General features: G+C 47.8%; 1 protein-coding gene across 4 annotated transcripts in view; it reads left to right on the plus strand.

Moving 5' to 3' along the window:
- The window catches only part of NPAS2 (neuronal PAS domain protein 2), a 198,529-nt gene that overhangs the window by 157,894 nt on the left and 23,881 nt on the right, over nt 1-16,754 (plus strand). For all 4 annotated transcript variants that reach the window (XM_027554709.1, XM_027554710.1, XM_027554708.1 and 1 more), the window contains exons 11-15: nt 958-1,105; nt 3,750-3,834; nt 11,042-11,183; nt 11,986-12,086; nt 15,228-15,317. In XM_027554709.1, coding sequence (XP_027410510.1) covers nt 958-1,105; nt 3,750-3,834; nt 11,042-11,183; nt 11,986-12,086; nt 15,228-15,317 — 566 coding nt within the window. The remainder of the gene's footprint in view (nt 1-957; nt 1,106-3,749; nt 3,835-11,041; nt 11,184-11,985; nt 12,087-15,227; nt 15,318-16,754) is intronic.

Consider the following 16,754-nt stretch of genomic DNA (forward strand, 5'->3'; position numbering starts at 1 on the left):
CTATTTTGTTCCATTGATCAATATTTCTGTCTTTGTGCCAGTACATACTGTTTTGATGACTGTGGCTTTGTAGTAGAGCCTGAAGTCAGGCAGGTTGATTCCTCCAGTTCCATTCTTCTTTCTCAAGATTGCTTTGGCTATTTGAGGTTTTTTGTATTTCCATGCAAATTGTGAAATTATTTGTTCTAGTTCTCTGAAAAATACTGTTGGTAGCCTGATAGGGATTGCACTGAATCTAAAGATTGCTTTGAATCTATAGATTGCTTTGGGTAGTATACTCATTTTCACTATATTGATTCTTCTGATCCATGAACACGGTATATTTCTCCATCTATTTGTGTCCTCTTTGACTTCTTTCTCCAGTGTTTTATAGTTTTCTATATATAAGTCTTTTGTTTCTTTAGGTAGATATATTCCTAAGTATTTTATTCTTTTCATTGCAATGGTGAATGGAACTATTGCCTTAATTAAACTCCCAGTTGAAGATTCTGCCCGGATTTAAGGCTCTCTTAAGCTTTTGAGCATTTGGGGAAGCAGGAGGATCATCCCTCCATTGTTTCAGAATTCATGACCATTTCCTGTGATCTTCTTTTTAAATTTGTTTCTCAAGTGGAGGGACATTGCTTTACAATGTTGTTGTGTTGATTTCTGCTGTACAGCAACTCAAATCAGCCATAATTATATACATGTCCCCTCCCTCTTGAGCCTCCCTCCCCGCCCCCATCCCACTCCTCTAGGTCAATCACAGAGCACCGAGCTGGGCTCCCTGTGTTATGTAGCAACTTCCCACCAGCTCTGTACTTTACACGTGGCAGTTGATGGTCACTTAAGAGCCATCACTACTGGGGAAATGACCACTGTCATTTTGAAAGCTGGTGTTGTTAAAAGTGACTGTGGGAGGAAAGGGTCCTTGTGTCTTAATGCTGGTTATACACTGACTCCGTCTTCTACTCACAGTGATGCAGTTTGGCAAAGGGAAGTCGTGCTGCTACAGGTTTCTAACCAAAGGCCAGCAGTGGATTTGGCTCCAGACCCACTACTACATCACCTACCACCAGTGGAACTCCAAGCCCGAGTTCATCGTGTGCACACACTCGGTGGTCAGGTGCGGGCCAGGGGCTAGGAGGGTGGGCGGGCCAGGGGCTGGGAGGGTGGGCATCCTTAGGGGTCCCCAGCAGGTGGCTCAGAGCCCCAGTATCCTTAAGGGTCCCCAGTTCTGAGGAGTGAGCCCGGGCCTGAGTTCTGCAGCAGGACTCTGCTCGCAGTGAGCAGACTAATCCCCAGAAGCCAGCTTCTTCCTAGCCCACACCCAGCCCTGGCCTCCCAGGGCTGAGACTTCCTCCCAGGGCCCCGCCAGGCCCCTCTGACAGCCTCACTGAGCTCTTCCAGGCAGCCAGGATGTTCCTCTGTAAATTACTGCTTCAGTGACCTACTTACATATTTTCCCTCATCTCCATCCAGCCCCCAGCCTTCCCTTGTCACTGGTAGGAAAAGAAAATTAAAATTTTGCCTCTGAATAACTCAGAGACATAGTCCCTCCTGCCACCCCTCCCCCTTTTTTGAATGCCTCAAAAACTACTGATGGCAACCAAGGCAGGGTGGTACAAGAGCCAGAGGGTTCCTGGTGGCTCCCTGACCTCCGGGAGAGGTTAACTGCCCCAGCCCCATGTGGGTGGCAGGGCTTCCAAGGGAGGAAGCAGATCCAGTGTTTCCTAGACACTGCCTGTGTAGGGTCACAGTTCCCAAAGGTAAAGGGGAAATGCTGTTTGGGTTTTTTTCCCCAAGTACAAAAATTTTAAGAACATAAATTAGTTTTAAGCTGGTCTAGAGGAGAGCTTTTGAGGAGAGCAATGAAAGAAAGGTTAGAAGGATCACATTATATATAGGTATCAATACAGAACAAATAGATGATAGATAACAGATATATGATAGATCGAGATATACATATACATACCTATTGTTACGTACATGTACATAAGAAATGGATGATTGTCAGCAGATAATGGGTAGTTAGGTAAATGGATAGAGCAATAGATGATAGATAGATGAATAGATAGATAGTTGATTGATAGATCATAGATGACTGGTTGATTGATAGATAGATAATAGATGGATGGATAGATACTATCCATATACACTTACTTATCTATTCGATCAGGCAAAACATTCAATTTGTTTTATCCATAAGATCTCTAGAAAACCTGAACAAGCTTTTTGGCCAAGCCAGTACACACACACACTCACACACATGTAAATCCCTCCTCTTTAGTAAGTGAGGAAAGAGGAAGGATAAGAAATGCAGGTAATTCTAGGCCAGTGACCCTGATCATCACGTACATGCCCACCCCCAGGGGGACCTGACCCTGACTTCCCAGACCACCCCGGGCATGTCAGCAGCCAGTGTTTTTTGATTCCATGTCCAGCCTCCACAACCCCCACCCCCCACAACTGCCTGGCCCTTTGCCAGGGGTCCTTTTGTCCCCAGGTAAGACTGAACATCGTCAACACCTTGCTCCTCAGAGTCTGATTTCTGGTCTATCTTCTCAGATCCCAGAATGAGATTCTCAGAGAAAGTAGGGAGCAACCAACAGAGAATGAAGTCACAGGTATCCCCGAGGCGCAGAAGTCACCACTGCTCCCCAGGCCCAATACCCAGCCCACAGCTCTATAGTCAGTGCAAAAGCCACAGCTGGGTCACTCGGCTATCACCACTCTGAGTTATTTCCCCATACCATTCAAAGAGTGGGTCCATAGACTAATTGGCCATCTGGGTCTGGCTAGTTCTAGGTTTGGTCGAAAGAAAACTTCTGGAAGTTTTATAGTCTGTAATTGTAGTCTGTAATTACTAAAAAAAAAAAAAAAAAATTATATATCACTTCCTCCTGTGCATAGTCCAAACTGAGTAGGTCTCCAGTAAGTCTTCTAATTATTTGAAGGCTGAGGCTCATCGTATTAATGAAAATAGGTTTCTAAAGACAATTGTGCGTGGGGGTTTCTGGGTAGGATGGGTCAAGATCAGTAAAAAGAGAAAAGAACAACAACAACAAAGGAAAGTGTAGGCAACAACATCCTGGAAAGGAAAATGTTCTTTTTTATGTGTTTAAAGTTTTTTTTATGATTTTTTTTTCTTTTGGCTGTGCCTCACAGCTTGTGGGGTCCATTCCCTTCTCCAGGGGATCTTCCCAACCCAAGGATCGAACTCATGTCTCCCATATTGCAGGCAGATTCTCTACCGTCTGAGCCACCAGGGAAGCTCCTTAGTTCCCTGAAGTGAAGTCACTTAGTCATGTCCGACTCTTTGCAACCCTGTGGACTGTAGCCTACCAGGCTTATCCATCCATGGGATTTTCCAGGCAAGAGTACTGGAGTGGGTTGCCATTGCCTTCTCCAGGAGATCCTCCCATCCCAGGGATTGAACCCGGGTCTCCCACATCGTAGGCAGATGCTTTACCATCTGAGCCACCAGGGAAGTTCCCTGACCGGGAATCAAACCCGGGCCCCCTGAAGTGGAAGTGTGGAGTCCCAGCCCCTGGATCACCAGGCAAATCCCAGAAAGGAAGTCACTCTGAATGTCACAGTACAAGTGACTCCTGTGGAATGTAGGCCCAGGAAGAAACCCCATCCCCAAACAAGTAACTGGGCCAGCCTTGCTAGTGGCTGCCCTGGGAGAGGGTGTCACACAGCCCTCTTTGCTGGTGTCATCCCGGGACGTCCCCCCTCCAGCTGTGGTCTCTTCATTTCCTGAGCAGTTACGCCGAGGTCCGGGTGGAGAGGAGGCAGGAATTGGCGCTGGAGGACCCGCTGCTGGAGAACGTCCACCCTTCTGCACTGAAGGTAATCTGATCCCCAGCAGAGAGGAAGGCAAAGTTTGACTGAGTAGAATCTTTCATGAGTTGTGATCATAAAAACAGTAATACCTGAAGCAGCAGGTCATGTTTTTTGAGCTCTTGCTATGTTCCCAGTACTCTTCAATGTAATTTGAGGGGTATTTGCTTACATGCCCCTCATTGAGGTTCCTGCGAGGTGGGCACCGTCAGTGTCCTTCAGGTGAGACTGAGCGTACTGTGGATGCAGATAACATATCTGAGGTCATGGAGACTGGGAACTCACAGAGCTGTGTGAGAAAACAGCCTCTCGACTCAAAGCAGGGTTTGGTGACCTTCCAGCCTTAAAAGAACAACTGTGCAGGCAAACCTCAGACATACTGCAGGTTCCAGACCACCACAGTAAAGTGAATATCGCCACAAAGCAAATCACATTACCTTTTTTTGGTTTCCTAGTGGATATAAAAGATACGTCGACCCTATTCTGTAGTCTGTTAAGTGTGCAAGTGAAACTGTTAGTTCCTCAGTCATGTCTGACTCTTTTCAAACCCATGGACTGTAGCCCACCGGGCTCCTATGTCCATGGAATTCTCCAGGCAAGAATACTAGAGTGGGTTGCCATGCCCTCCTCCAGGGGATCATCCCAACCCAGGGATCGAACCCAGGTCTCCTGCATTGCAGGCAGATTCTTTACTGTCTGAGCCACCAGGGAAGCCCAGTTGTTTTTTTTTTTTTTTTTTTTTTAATGGCATACCTTAATTTTAAAAAGTGAGAAATAGATTTAAGGGCCTAGATCTGATAGATAGAGTGCCTGATGAGCTATAGAATGAGGTTCGTGACATTGTACAGGAGACAGGGATCAAGACCATCCCCATGGAAAAGAAATGCAAAAAAGCAAAATGGCTGTGTGGGGAGGCCTTACAAATAGCTGTTAAAAGAAGAGAAGTGAAAAGCAAAGGAGAAAAGGAAAGATATAAACATCTGAATTCAGAGTCCCAAAGAATAGCAAGAAGAGATAAGAAAGTCTTCTTCGGTGATCAATGCAAAGAAATAGAGGAAAACAACAGAATGGGAAAGACTAGAGATCTCTTCAAGAAAATCAGAGATACCAAAGGAACATTTCACGCAAAGATGGGCTCGATAAAGGACAGAAATGGTATGGACCTAACAGAAGCAGAAGATATTAAGAAGAGATGGCAAGAATACACAGAAGAACTGTACAAAAAAGATCTTCACAACCCAGATAATCACAATGGTGTGATCACTCACCTAGAGCCAGACATCCTGAAATGTGAAGTCAAGTGGGCCTTAGGAAGCATCACTACGAACAACGCTAGTGAAGGTGATAGAATTCCAGTTGAGCTATTCCAAATCCTGAAAGATGATGCTGTGAAAGTGCTGCACTCAATATGCCAGCAAATTTGGAAAACTCAGCAGTGGCCACAGGACTGGAAAAGGTCAGTTTTCATTCCAATCCCAAAGAAAGGCAATGCCAAAGAATGCTCAAACTACCGCACAATTGCACTCATCTCACACTCTAGTAAAATAATGCTTAAAATTCTCCAAGCCAGGCTTCAGCAATATGTGAACCATGAACTTCCTGATGTTCAAGCTGGTTTTAGAAAGGCAGAGGAACCAGAGATCAAATTGCCAACATCTGCTGGATCATGGAAAAAGCAAGAGAACTCCAGAAAAACATCTATTTCTGCTTTATTGACTATGCCAAAGCCTTTGACTGTGTGGCTCACAATAAACTGTGGAAAATTCTTCAAGAGGTGGGAATACCAGACCACCTGATCTGCCTCTTGAGAAATTTGTATGCAGGTCAGGAAGCAACAGTTAGAACTGGACATGGAACAACAGACTGGTTCCAAATAAGAAAAGGAGTACATCAAGGCTGTATATTGTCACCTTGTTTATTTGACTTCTATGCAGCGTACATCATGAGAAATGCTGGGCTGGAAGAAACACAAGCTGGAATCAAGATTGCCAGGAGAAATATCAATAACCTCAGATATGCAGATGACACCACCCTTATGGCAGAAAGTGAAGAGGAACTCAAAAGCCTCTTGATGAAGGTGAAAGTGGAGAATGAAAAAGTTGGCTTAAAGCTCAACATTCAGAAAATGAAGATCATGGCATCCGGTCCCATCACTTCATGGGAAATAGATGGGGAAACAGTGGAAACAGTGTCAGACTTTATTTTTCTGGGCTCCAAAATCACTGCAGATGGTGACTGCAGCCATGAAATTAAAAGACGCTTACTCCTTGGAAGGAAAGTGATGACCAACCTAGATAGCATATTCAAAAGCAGAGACATTACTTTGCCAACAAAGGCCCATCTAGTCAAGGCTATGGTTTTTCCTGTGGTCATGTATGGATGTGAAAGTTGGACTGTGAAGAAGGCTGAGTGCCGAAGAATTGATGCTTTTGAACTGTGGTGTTGGAGAAGACTCTTGAGAGTCCCTTGGACTGCAAGGAGATCCAATCAGTCCATTCTAAAGGAGATCAGCCCTGGGATTTCTTTGGAAGGAATGATGCTAAAGCTGAAACTCCAGTACTTTGGCCACCTCATGCGAAGAGTTGACTCACTGGAAAAGACTCTGATGCTGGGAGGGATTGGGGGCAAGAGGAGAAGGGGACGACAGGATGAGATGGCTGGATGGCATCACTGACTCGATGGACATGAGTCTGAGTGAACTCCGGGAGTTGGTGATGGACAGGGAGGCCTGGCGTGCTGTGGTTCATGGGGTCGCAATGAGTCGGACATGACTGAGCGACTGATCTGATCTGATCTGATCTGATGGCTAAAAAATGGTAAGCAGCATCTAACAAGACAGGATTGCCATAAACCTTCAATTTGTAAAAAATTACACTTTCCAATTAGTGTGATAAAGGAAAACAAATAAAACAATGTCTGCCAGGTGAGTCCACTTTGCATCTCTCCTACAGATGAAAAGCCGGGGGTTATTCCATCATCCCATCGAGCTGGGGCACAGTCTGTGCATCCTGTCCTCCCCTTAGCCTAAGTGCTGTACCTGCCCTCAAAAAGAGCACCCCACAAGCTCATTGTCCCTCACACTCCCTCTATGGTATTTCTGGCAGGGTGTACTTGCCGCTTCTGTGTCTGGGGGTCTGAACTGACATCCTTATTGGAGCCACCTTGTCATCAGGGAGCCCTGAGAGGAATGGAGAGGTGTTTCTCTTCACAAAGCCCAGACCTCTTTCGTCTCCAGCCTGAGTCCCTGGCACCCTCTGGCCAGGCAGCCCTCATCACTGACAACCCGACAGAAACTCATAAGCAGACCAGAACCCTGTTTCTCAAAGGTCATTCTTCAAGCAGACACATATGTTGGGAGGAAAAAAGAGAGAAAGCAAGAAAGGGAATGTTGGATTTCATCAAAGCTAAGAAGCCATTGATTGTAAGATCTATCTCTGTCTCCACTAGGAAAGAGAGAAAGCTGCCCATCGGTGAAGTCAGGATTTCTTATTGTGAGTTGAAGGACATATCCCAGTTTCATTTTATGTCAAAACGTGGGAGGGAAGTTCATCTTAGAATTGATGAAACACGGTTCAAGTTCCAACCAGCCCGTGACCTAGAATCTAGAGTCTCTGGCTAGAAATCGACACTACAGCAGTGGTCAGTTTATCTTTTCTATGCACTGGGAAAAAACAAAAAAAATTAATGTGATTTGCTTTATTATGATACTCACTTTACTGCAGTCAGTGGACCATAGACACATCTCTGCTCCATTAAGAACTGAGTTAGGAAGAGGAAGAGATCCCCTTTAGAGACCAGAACGCATTTGCATCTTTGCTGAGTCGCTCGCACTGGCAGGCAAAGTGCTATTGCCTTGTGTAGTGATTCCTCACCAGCACCATGCTCCAACACCTCTGTCATTGTTCATGGACATGTTTATTACCCAGCTCTGTCACATGAATGTATCATATGTCATGTCCAAGGCTGGAATTAAGCTGTTCATAGGCAGGTGTTCGACACACCATGCATCACAGCTGAAGATCAAGCATACAGTGTGTTGTCCAGCCAGAAATTCATTATTGAGGTTTCCGACCTTTGGGGAATATTAGAGCTCAATGAAACTTCTCATCAACATGCACTTATGTATAAACACACAGAAGACTCTTGAGAGTCCCTTGGACAGCAAGGAAATCAAACCAGTCAATCCTAAAGGAAATGAACCCTGAATATTCGTTGGAAGGACTGATGCTGAAGCTCCGATGCTTTGGCCACCTGATGCGAAGAGCTGATTCATTGGAAAAGACCCTGCTGCTGGGAAAGATTGAAGGCAGGAGGAGAAGAGATCAGCAGAAGATGAGATTGTTGGATGGTATCATCAACTCAATGGACATGAGTTGGAGCAAACTCCAAAAGATAGTGAAGGACAGGGAAGCCTGGCATGCTGCTGTCTGTGGGGTCACAAAGAGTTGGACGTGACTGAGCGACTGAACAACAAACACACAAATACAATCTCAGGCTGTCAGATTCAGAAGTCCCTTTTAAAGTCACAGCTCCAGGACCGTGCTTTTCAAACTCTCAGCGCTAACGGACCATTTGGATTTTTAATTTCAAATCTGTCATGACGGATGTCACTGACGAAATGCAGATTCCCCTGCTTGTGTGTGATGTACGGCAGATGGCTAGAAAAGTTCCTCAGCTCTTCCTCTCACTTCCTGCATTTACTTGTCTGCTGACCAGGCACACACAATCCGCCTGGGACCCCACTCTGAAAGGTGTGATTTGGGGAGCACTGTTCTCATTTGGTCACGTAAGACCCAGTTACATAGGTTGTGAGAGCTGGACTGTAACGAAGGCAAAGTGCCAAAGAATTGATGCCTTTGAACTGTGAGGCTGGAGAGGGCCCTTGAGAGTCCCTTTGACAGCAAGGAGATCAAATCAGTCAATCTTAAAGGAAATCAACCCTGAATAATCATTGGAAGACCTGATGCTGAAGCTGAAACTCCAGTATTTTGGTCACCTGATGCAAAGAACTGACTCATTGGGAAAGACCGTGATGCTAGGAAGGATTGAGGGCAGGAGGAGAAGAGGGCGTCAGAGGATGCAGTGGCTGGATGGCACCCCTGATGCAGTGGACATGAACTTGGGAAAACCCCAGGAGATGGTGAGGGTCAGGGAAGCCTGGCGTGTGCAGTCAGTGGGGTCACAAAGAGTTGGACACAACTGGGTGACTGAACAACAACTTCTTGCCTGGAGAATCCCATGGACAGAGGAGCCTGGTGGGCTACAGTCTATTGGGACACAAAGAGTCAGACACAGCTGAAGCAACTTAGCTTGCACACATGCTGTGACCAAGCAGTAGGGTCTGAAAATATACAGTGAACCCAGCAAGCCCAGACACACCCTGCGATTCTGTTTTGCACAAAGGCCTTTATGGCTGGTAGCAATCACTTCAGGCCTGTTTGGGCACACTCAGGGTCCACCCTCACTGGAGGCCCAGCACAAAGCACAGAACTGTCATGTAGACTTAGACACAGGGATTTAAGACCTGGGACCAGGGACACCAGCCTGTCCAGGCAGCCCAGGAATCCCACCATCCTTCTGAGAATAGGAAGGAGCCTGGCTGAGCAGAATAATCATTAGGTTTCTTCTTTAGCTTAAAAATCACTAGAGTCATCTTCTTAGGCTTATGACCCAGGTGGCACTAGTGGTAAAGAGCCCACCTGCCAGTGCAGGAGATGTGGGTTTGATCCCTGGGTTGGGAAGATCCCCTGGAGGAGGGCAGGGCAACCCTCTCCCGTGGGCCCCTGGAGAATCCCACAGACAGAGGCGCCTGGCGGGCTATAGTCCATGGGGTTGCAAAGAGTCAAACACGACTGAAACGACTTAGCACACATGCATGCGTGACACCTGAGCCAACGCAGGATGGAAAGGTGGTTCCTCAGGGTTGGAAAGTCACAGTTGCTTTCTCTTCATGCCATGCTCTTGAGGCAGAAGCACCCTTAGGGCCCAGCAACAGTTAGGATCCAGGGATCAAGAATTGGAGACCTTTGCCCCTTGGCCTTGGGTGCCTTGAGGCTACAGAGGAAGAGCAGTGGGGAGATGGTGTCCAGAACGGTCCAAAGGCATTTGTCTCATTGGAGTATTTATTTTTTATTTTTAAAATATTTGTTTATTTGGCTGCATCACGTCTTGGCTGTAGTACCTTTGTTGTGGGACCTTTATTGCAGGCTTCTCTAGTTGCAGAGCTCAGGCTTCTCTCTCTAGTTGGGGTGCACAGACTTAGTTGCCCCAAAGTATATGGGATCGTAATTCTCCAACCAGGGATGGAACCCACGTCCCCTGCATTGGAAACCGGATTCTCAACCACTGGACCACCAGGGAAGTCCCAGAGTATTTTCCTTTTTTTTAGATTTTTTTTTTAATGTGGATCATTTTTGAAGTCTTTATTGAATTTGTTACAGTATTGATTGAATTTGTTACAGTATTGTTTCTGTTTTATGTTTTGGTTTTTTGACTGGGAGGCATGTGGTATTCTAGCTCGTGAGGCGTGTGAGCAGGGATTGAACCTGCATCCCTGCATTGCATTGGAGGGTGAAGTCCTAACTGGATCGCCAGGGAAGTCCCTCATTGGAGTATGAATAACCCAGTCCCACCAGTAACCTTATTTCTAGAATCTGCCTCTCCACCCCACTTCTGGGAAAGCCAAGATTCTGGGCATGAGGTGACAATTTTAAGGAAAAACAAAATGCCAAGTCAATTATGAAAATCTAAAATATCAAAATAGAAGCCAAGAAAGTGTAATAAATACTGCTTACAGGATGAAAAAAAACCTGAAACTCAGTTGCTCAGTCATGTCCTACTCTTCGCAACCCCATGGACTGTAGCCCACCAGGCTCCTCTGTCCATGGGATTCTCCAGGCAAGAATATTGGAGTGGGTTGCCATGCCCTCTTCCAGGGGATCTTCCCAGCCCAAGGTTTGAACCCAGATCTTCCGCATTGCAGGCAGATTCTTTACCATATGAGCCACCAGGGAAGCTACCAGGCCCTCAAAGATGCTAGATTATATATTTGTATAAACAGTCCACCTGAATGTGTCTGAAATTCTCTCCAAGCAGTTATAGTATTTCTCTCAGTACCCTTCAAGCTTTCCTACATATTTAGAGGACAACTAAAGTAACATAGCTCATTGCCATGGTCTTGATGCTGAAACATGGACTCTGTGTGTGTGTGTTTCAGGAGAAGGGCTCCAGCCTGGAACCTCAGCAGCACTTTAATGCACTTGACATGGGCACCTCAGGCCTTAACACCAGTCACTCACCATCGGCCTCCTCAAGAAGTTCCCACAAATCCTCACGCACAGCCATGTCAGAGCCCACCTGTAAGTGTGACTCTGCAGAGGGCAGGGCAGTTGGGAGTATACAGAGTCCCACGAGGGACCCCACATGCAAGGAGAAGCTGGGCAGTCCGTGGCATGAAGCTGAAGTCGCCATCTGGTCCCCACTCCTTGCTTCTTTCCCTCTAGCTTCCTCCCCCCGCCCTGCCCCACCCTGCTCCATGCTCCGGTTCCTCCTCTGCCACGAAGCCGACATTCAGCAGGTGTCATGCGGACCTGGTGAGCTGTGTGATCAGGCAGGCGGCTAAACCACGTGGTGCACTGAAAGCTTGTGGGTGCTCTGCTGTCCTCCCCCTGCACCCCAGGCAAGGCTGGCAGAACTTTTGGGCCTCTTGGAGCCCCTGCATCAGATTCCAAACAGGCCCATGTTTCATGCACCCTGTGGTCACCCTCCCCCTCTTTTTAAAATTTTTATCTATTTACTTATTTATGGCTGTGCTGGGTCTTCACTGCTGTGTGCAGGCTTTCTCTAGCTGTGGCCAGCGGAAACTCGTGTCCAGTTGCGGTGCGTGGGCTTCTCACTGTGGTGGCCTCTCTTGTTGCAGAGCACGGGCTCTAAGGCTCGTGGGCTTCAGTAGCTGCAGCACGTGAGCCCAGAGGCTGTGGCGCATGGGTACAGCTGCCCCGCAGCATGTGGAATCGTCCCAGACCAGGGATGGAACTCGTGTCCCCTGCCTTGGCAGGTGGATTCTTAACCACTGGACCACCAGGGAAGTTCTCTCTCCCTCTTTTGATAAGAGAGCTGTTAAGTGTGTGCAAGTCTGCAAGGGGCCGTGTTTTCTTGCAGCCACTCCAAGCAAGCTGAGGGCAGAGGCCAGCACCCCGGCTTTGCCCAGATCGGCCCAAGAGCTCCCAGTGCCAGGACTCGGCCAGGCAGCCGCGATGCCGGTATGTGTGTGACCCCAAACTTTCCCCCTAGACTGCGCTACAGCACTGCAGGGGCCTGCCAGGCCACGGGACTGCAGGCGGCATCTTCTAGAGAACACACTGTACTTAGAGATTGTGGGTGGCGGGCGGGGGTGGGAAGCTAAGTAGCTTAATTGGCAACTAATTTGAAACACTGATCCCAAAATTAACATGGATGTATATCCACAGCGTGCAAAATCCAAAGGCGTTTTAAAGCTTGAAACTTCAAACCTGGGGGGTCCCGTCCACAGAGCCTCTGGGGGTACATGTTCAGGACTCTCCCATTTTAGACCCCCATTCCCAGTGAAAATGTCTGAGAAGCTTGATGTCAGCAAAAATGTCCCTTGGCATATATTGGGTTGGCCAAAAAGTTTGTTTGGGTTTTTCCATTCCATCTTATGCAAAAGCCAAATGAACTTATTGATCAACCCAGAATCAGGCAGCATCCTTCATATATGCCAGGCCTCTCCAGGACTCATTGGAAAAGACCCTGATGCTGGGAAAGATTGAGGGCAGGAGGAGAAGCAGATGACAGAGGATGAGATGGTTGGATGGCATCACCGACTCAAGTGATGTGAGTTTGAACAAACTCCCGGAGATGGTGAAGGACAGGGAAGCCAGGTGTGCTGCAGTCCAGGAGTCCCAAAGACTCAGACATGACTGAGTGACTGAACAACAACAACAACTCCAGGACATCAGGGAACACGGCCTCCTAGAAAGCACACTGGCTGGATGCGGGGTCACTGTGTACCTGCCACACTCCAGTGATCCAGCACAAGCTGCCACCCGCACCAAACTCAGTGGCGTAAAGCGACCAGGACTTCCCATGTTCACGGATTCTGAGTCAGGAATTCAGAAAGGGCACAGTGGGGGTGACTCCGCTCTGCTGCCTGGTGCTGGAGGTCTCCCCATTCAGGGCTGGGAGGTGCATCCCCGGCTGAAGGTGGGCTCAGCCAAGAGCATCTTCTGTTGACCCGCATGGACGTCTCCATGTCATCCTTCCAGCAAGGCTCCTGGTTCCAAGAGGAAGACTCTGGAGAGGGACATCCCACGAGAGCCAAACACAAGCCACGTGGCTTTCCGTGCCCCCCGACTTCAAGTCCCAGTACATTACCTGCACCATCCCTCTCAGTCAAAGCAGCCACAAGCTCACCTGTGGAGCGGGACACAGACCTTGCTCTGGAGGGGGGAAGCGTCCCCAAATTTAGCGGCCACGTTCAGGTAGTTACCAAGTACCTTTTTCCTTTCCCTGGCTGACATTTTGGAGATGGGAGTGAAGTCACTGGGCTTTCCTGGTGGCTCAGCAGTAAAGAATCCCCCTGCAATGCAGGAGTCACAGGAGACCCGAGTTTGATCCCTGGGTCGGGAAGATCCCCTGGAAGAGGACATAGCAACCCACTCCAGTATTCTTGCCTGGGAAATCCCATGGACAGAGGAGCCTGGTGGGCCCCTGGCGAGCCCATGGGGTCACAGAGTCAGACACGACTGAGCAACTGAGCATGCATAAGGGGCCAAAAAACGTGAGACTACCCTCTGAGCTCCTGGTCCTTGGAGACCACCTCTTTTCTCGAATACCTCTAAACCTTTCTTCATGGGCTTCCCAGGTGATCAGCAGTAAAGAACCCACCTGCCAATGCAGGAGACACAGGTTCAATCCCTGGACTGGGAAGATCCCCTGAAAGAGGGAATGGCTACCCACTCCAGGGTTCTTGCCTGTTAAATCCCGCGGAAAGAGGAGCCTGGCTGACTACAGTCCATGGGATCACAAAAAAGAAACAACTTAGCAACTAAACAACAAGCCTTTCTTCTGAAGTGCTCCTCAAATTTCCCACTTGTCCAGGAATACTGAAAATACAGTATGCATAGTGAAGCAAAAAGGCTTGGACTCATGCCACCTGCTTCAAATATGACTCAGTTCATCCGTTTAGTAGCTGTGTGACTCTCAGTAAGTTAACTAGCCTGTGTCTAGGTTTGGAAATAATCATAATACCTTCTAGCTTGAGAATTGAGTGAGTTAATACATCAAAGGTACCTGGCAAGAGTACCAGGTGGTGGCAGAAACTCTATAAATGGGCCACAGCTAGAAATAGTAACAGACAAGGAAGCTGAAACCCAGAGAGGCGGACAGAAGAGCTATTTGGACTCAGGTCATCCAGTTCCAAGCCTGGCTTTCTAGCCACTGTACCAAACTGCTCTTCTGCCAGCTGAGGGTGGCAGGGTTCCTCCACCCAGTTGAGCAGTGGAACACAATTGAGAGAATCGGAAGCAGCCCCTAGGACTCTCATTCAAGACAAGGCCTCCTGCCGCTCTGCCCCAGTGCTGTCCTGGGGACAACTTGCCACTGGAGCTGCTTTTCATAGCCCCCAGGGCCTGGGGCAATGATGGAATAGCTTCAGAAGAATCTTTTTTACTTTTAAAAATTCTCAAGAGCTTCATGAAGCTGAGGGTTGCGTTTCTCATTTCTACACATCATTCCCCCCGCAATTCTAGTCCCCCCTGCAATGGCCCCCTGCCCACAAGGTGTGGGATTCAGCTGACCTTGCAGGGCTCTCTCCCCCAGATTCCAGCAGTGTCCCGTGAAACTGCAGCCACAGACACTGCCTGGCAAGGCAGTGATGGAAAGCGTGCCGCTGCGTCTGTCCCCATGAGTGTGAGTGTTGAGCGGAAAGGCCACGCAGAGCCAACACTGGGTGTGAGTTCACGATCTTTCTGCTGGACAACACCGCTGAGAAAGTATCAATTTAGGGAAAGACCAGCCAAATCCACCAAGAATGGAGCCTCGAACAGGAGGGAAGGTGGGGTGGGGTGGCAATGCCCAGCTCCAGCTGGTGGTAGTGATTCTGCAGAGTGCACCGTGGTGGGAATGTCGGGCCTGAGTGGTCCCAGGGTCCCCCACCCGTCACCAGCTGTGTGTCAGCTCTGACTCCATTCCCTGCAAGGGTAATAGCCTGTGACCCCACCTTTTCAGAGGAACACATACCTGCCAGAAGTGAGCGATCCACTCCAGGGCAGAGGGCCTCCTTGAAGCCAGAGAGCCCAGCTGGCTGAGAGACGGCGCCCCATCCCTTCTGTAATAGCCCAGAAGCTTATATGTATCAAAGCCACCCTCCCTCTCTCCCCAAGGCCCCCCTGCCAGCCCCGGCGTCCTGTGACCTCACACAGCAGCTCCTGCCTCAGACCATCTTGCAGAGCCCACCTGCCCCCGTGTCACAGGTAAGTCTGGGACTCAGGGCAAGGGAGACCCAGGGAGGCACTTCCTTGAGACAGGATGCTGAAATCCACTGGAGGATGTGGGTACACATCCAGACCAAGGCCCCAACATGAAACTCTTCCTCCCCACGTGCAGGCGGGGTGTGTTGAGTTGTGGGTCTGCCCCTTCCCTTGCCCCCTCCCCACTGCCCTCATCTCCATCCGTCCTCCCATTGATCTCCCCCGCATCTCTCTCCCAATCCTGTCGACAATCTTGCTTCATTCCTCGGCCACTTTTCTGTGTTCCTCTCATTTTTCATGACTCCTGATTGGCCACAATATTTTAGAGAAGGTCTGAGTTAGGACAAATGTCATAGAAAGACTCTACAAGGATTTAAAAGCTCTGAGTCCAGTACTATAAATACCACATTTAAAAAATAAATAAATAAATAAAGGACCAGGGCTTTGCAGAGTAATTCCTGTTTTGTTTCAACAACAGTCAATGAGTTACTATTTGGGTCAGTCAGGGAGTGAGTGTGAAGGAGGCAAGGATACTTGTAACAGGGCCCTTGCTTTTGAACTCAAAGTTGAAGGGAGAGATGCTCATATGAACAGAGAAGCCACCACGCAGTGTGTGTTTTTACAGAACCAGTAAAAAAAAAAAAAAAAGGTGTATATATATATATATGTATGTATATATTCTGCCTTTGGAACTCCAAGAACAGTTGAGCTGACTGGTCAGACCTCAGATTTCAATTCTTTGATGGGATATTGAATTTTGCCCCCTCCCTGGCCACAAGGGGGTCCTGGGGGAGAGAGGGAGGGTGCCCCTGGCCATACTCTTGCCAAAATGTAGAGTCTGTCTTGCTGCCAGTCTGGCACCACTGATGAATATCTTTTCAGAACATATGCCTGTCCCATTAACAGCGGCCTCGTCTGTTTTCCTGGAATAAGAAAGACACACGCTAGCATGGGCCCCTTGCTAGAGTTAGACTTAAGTAAGGATATAAAACCAACACATCCAGAACTGACTAACATGATCTCTATTCATCCTCATTAGGAAAAAAAAGAATTATTTTTTTATTCTTCAAATTCCCAAGGCACATTTAGTAGGAAGTAACTTCTTTTATCCACAGGCCTTTGAAATGAGAATTCCTTCAACTTGTGGGTCTTCCATAGGAAAGAATGTCTTTGTTTTATAATAAGTCATGGTGTGATGAAGGTCCTTTTGGAATTCTAATTTTTTGTATATTGAACCTCATTTTAATTAACGCTAACAGTTCTTAGTCTCTTAGGCGTATTATACTTAATAGCTGTATTCTTTAAGAGGTTCTTGCATAATGTTGTCCTTTCATGTCAGACAGTTTTTCTCATGCCTACTCATGTGAAAAATGCGATTCTGCAGTTTTCTCTTTCCCCTCACTGATGTTATCACTAAAAGGGGAAATATAAAATAAAATC

The sequence above is a fragment of the Bos indicus x Bos taurus genome, chromosome 11 (assembly GCF_003369695.1).
Source record: "Bos indicus x Bos taurus breed Angus x Brahman F1 hybrid chromosome 11, Bos_hybrid_MaternalHap_v2.0, whole genome shotgun sequence".
Classification (NCBI taxonomy): Eukaryota; Metazoa; Chordata; class Mammalia; order Artiodactyla; family Bovidae; genus Bos; species Bos indicus x Bos taurus.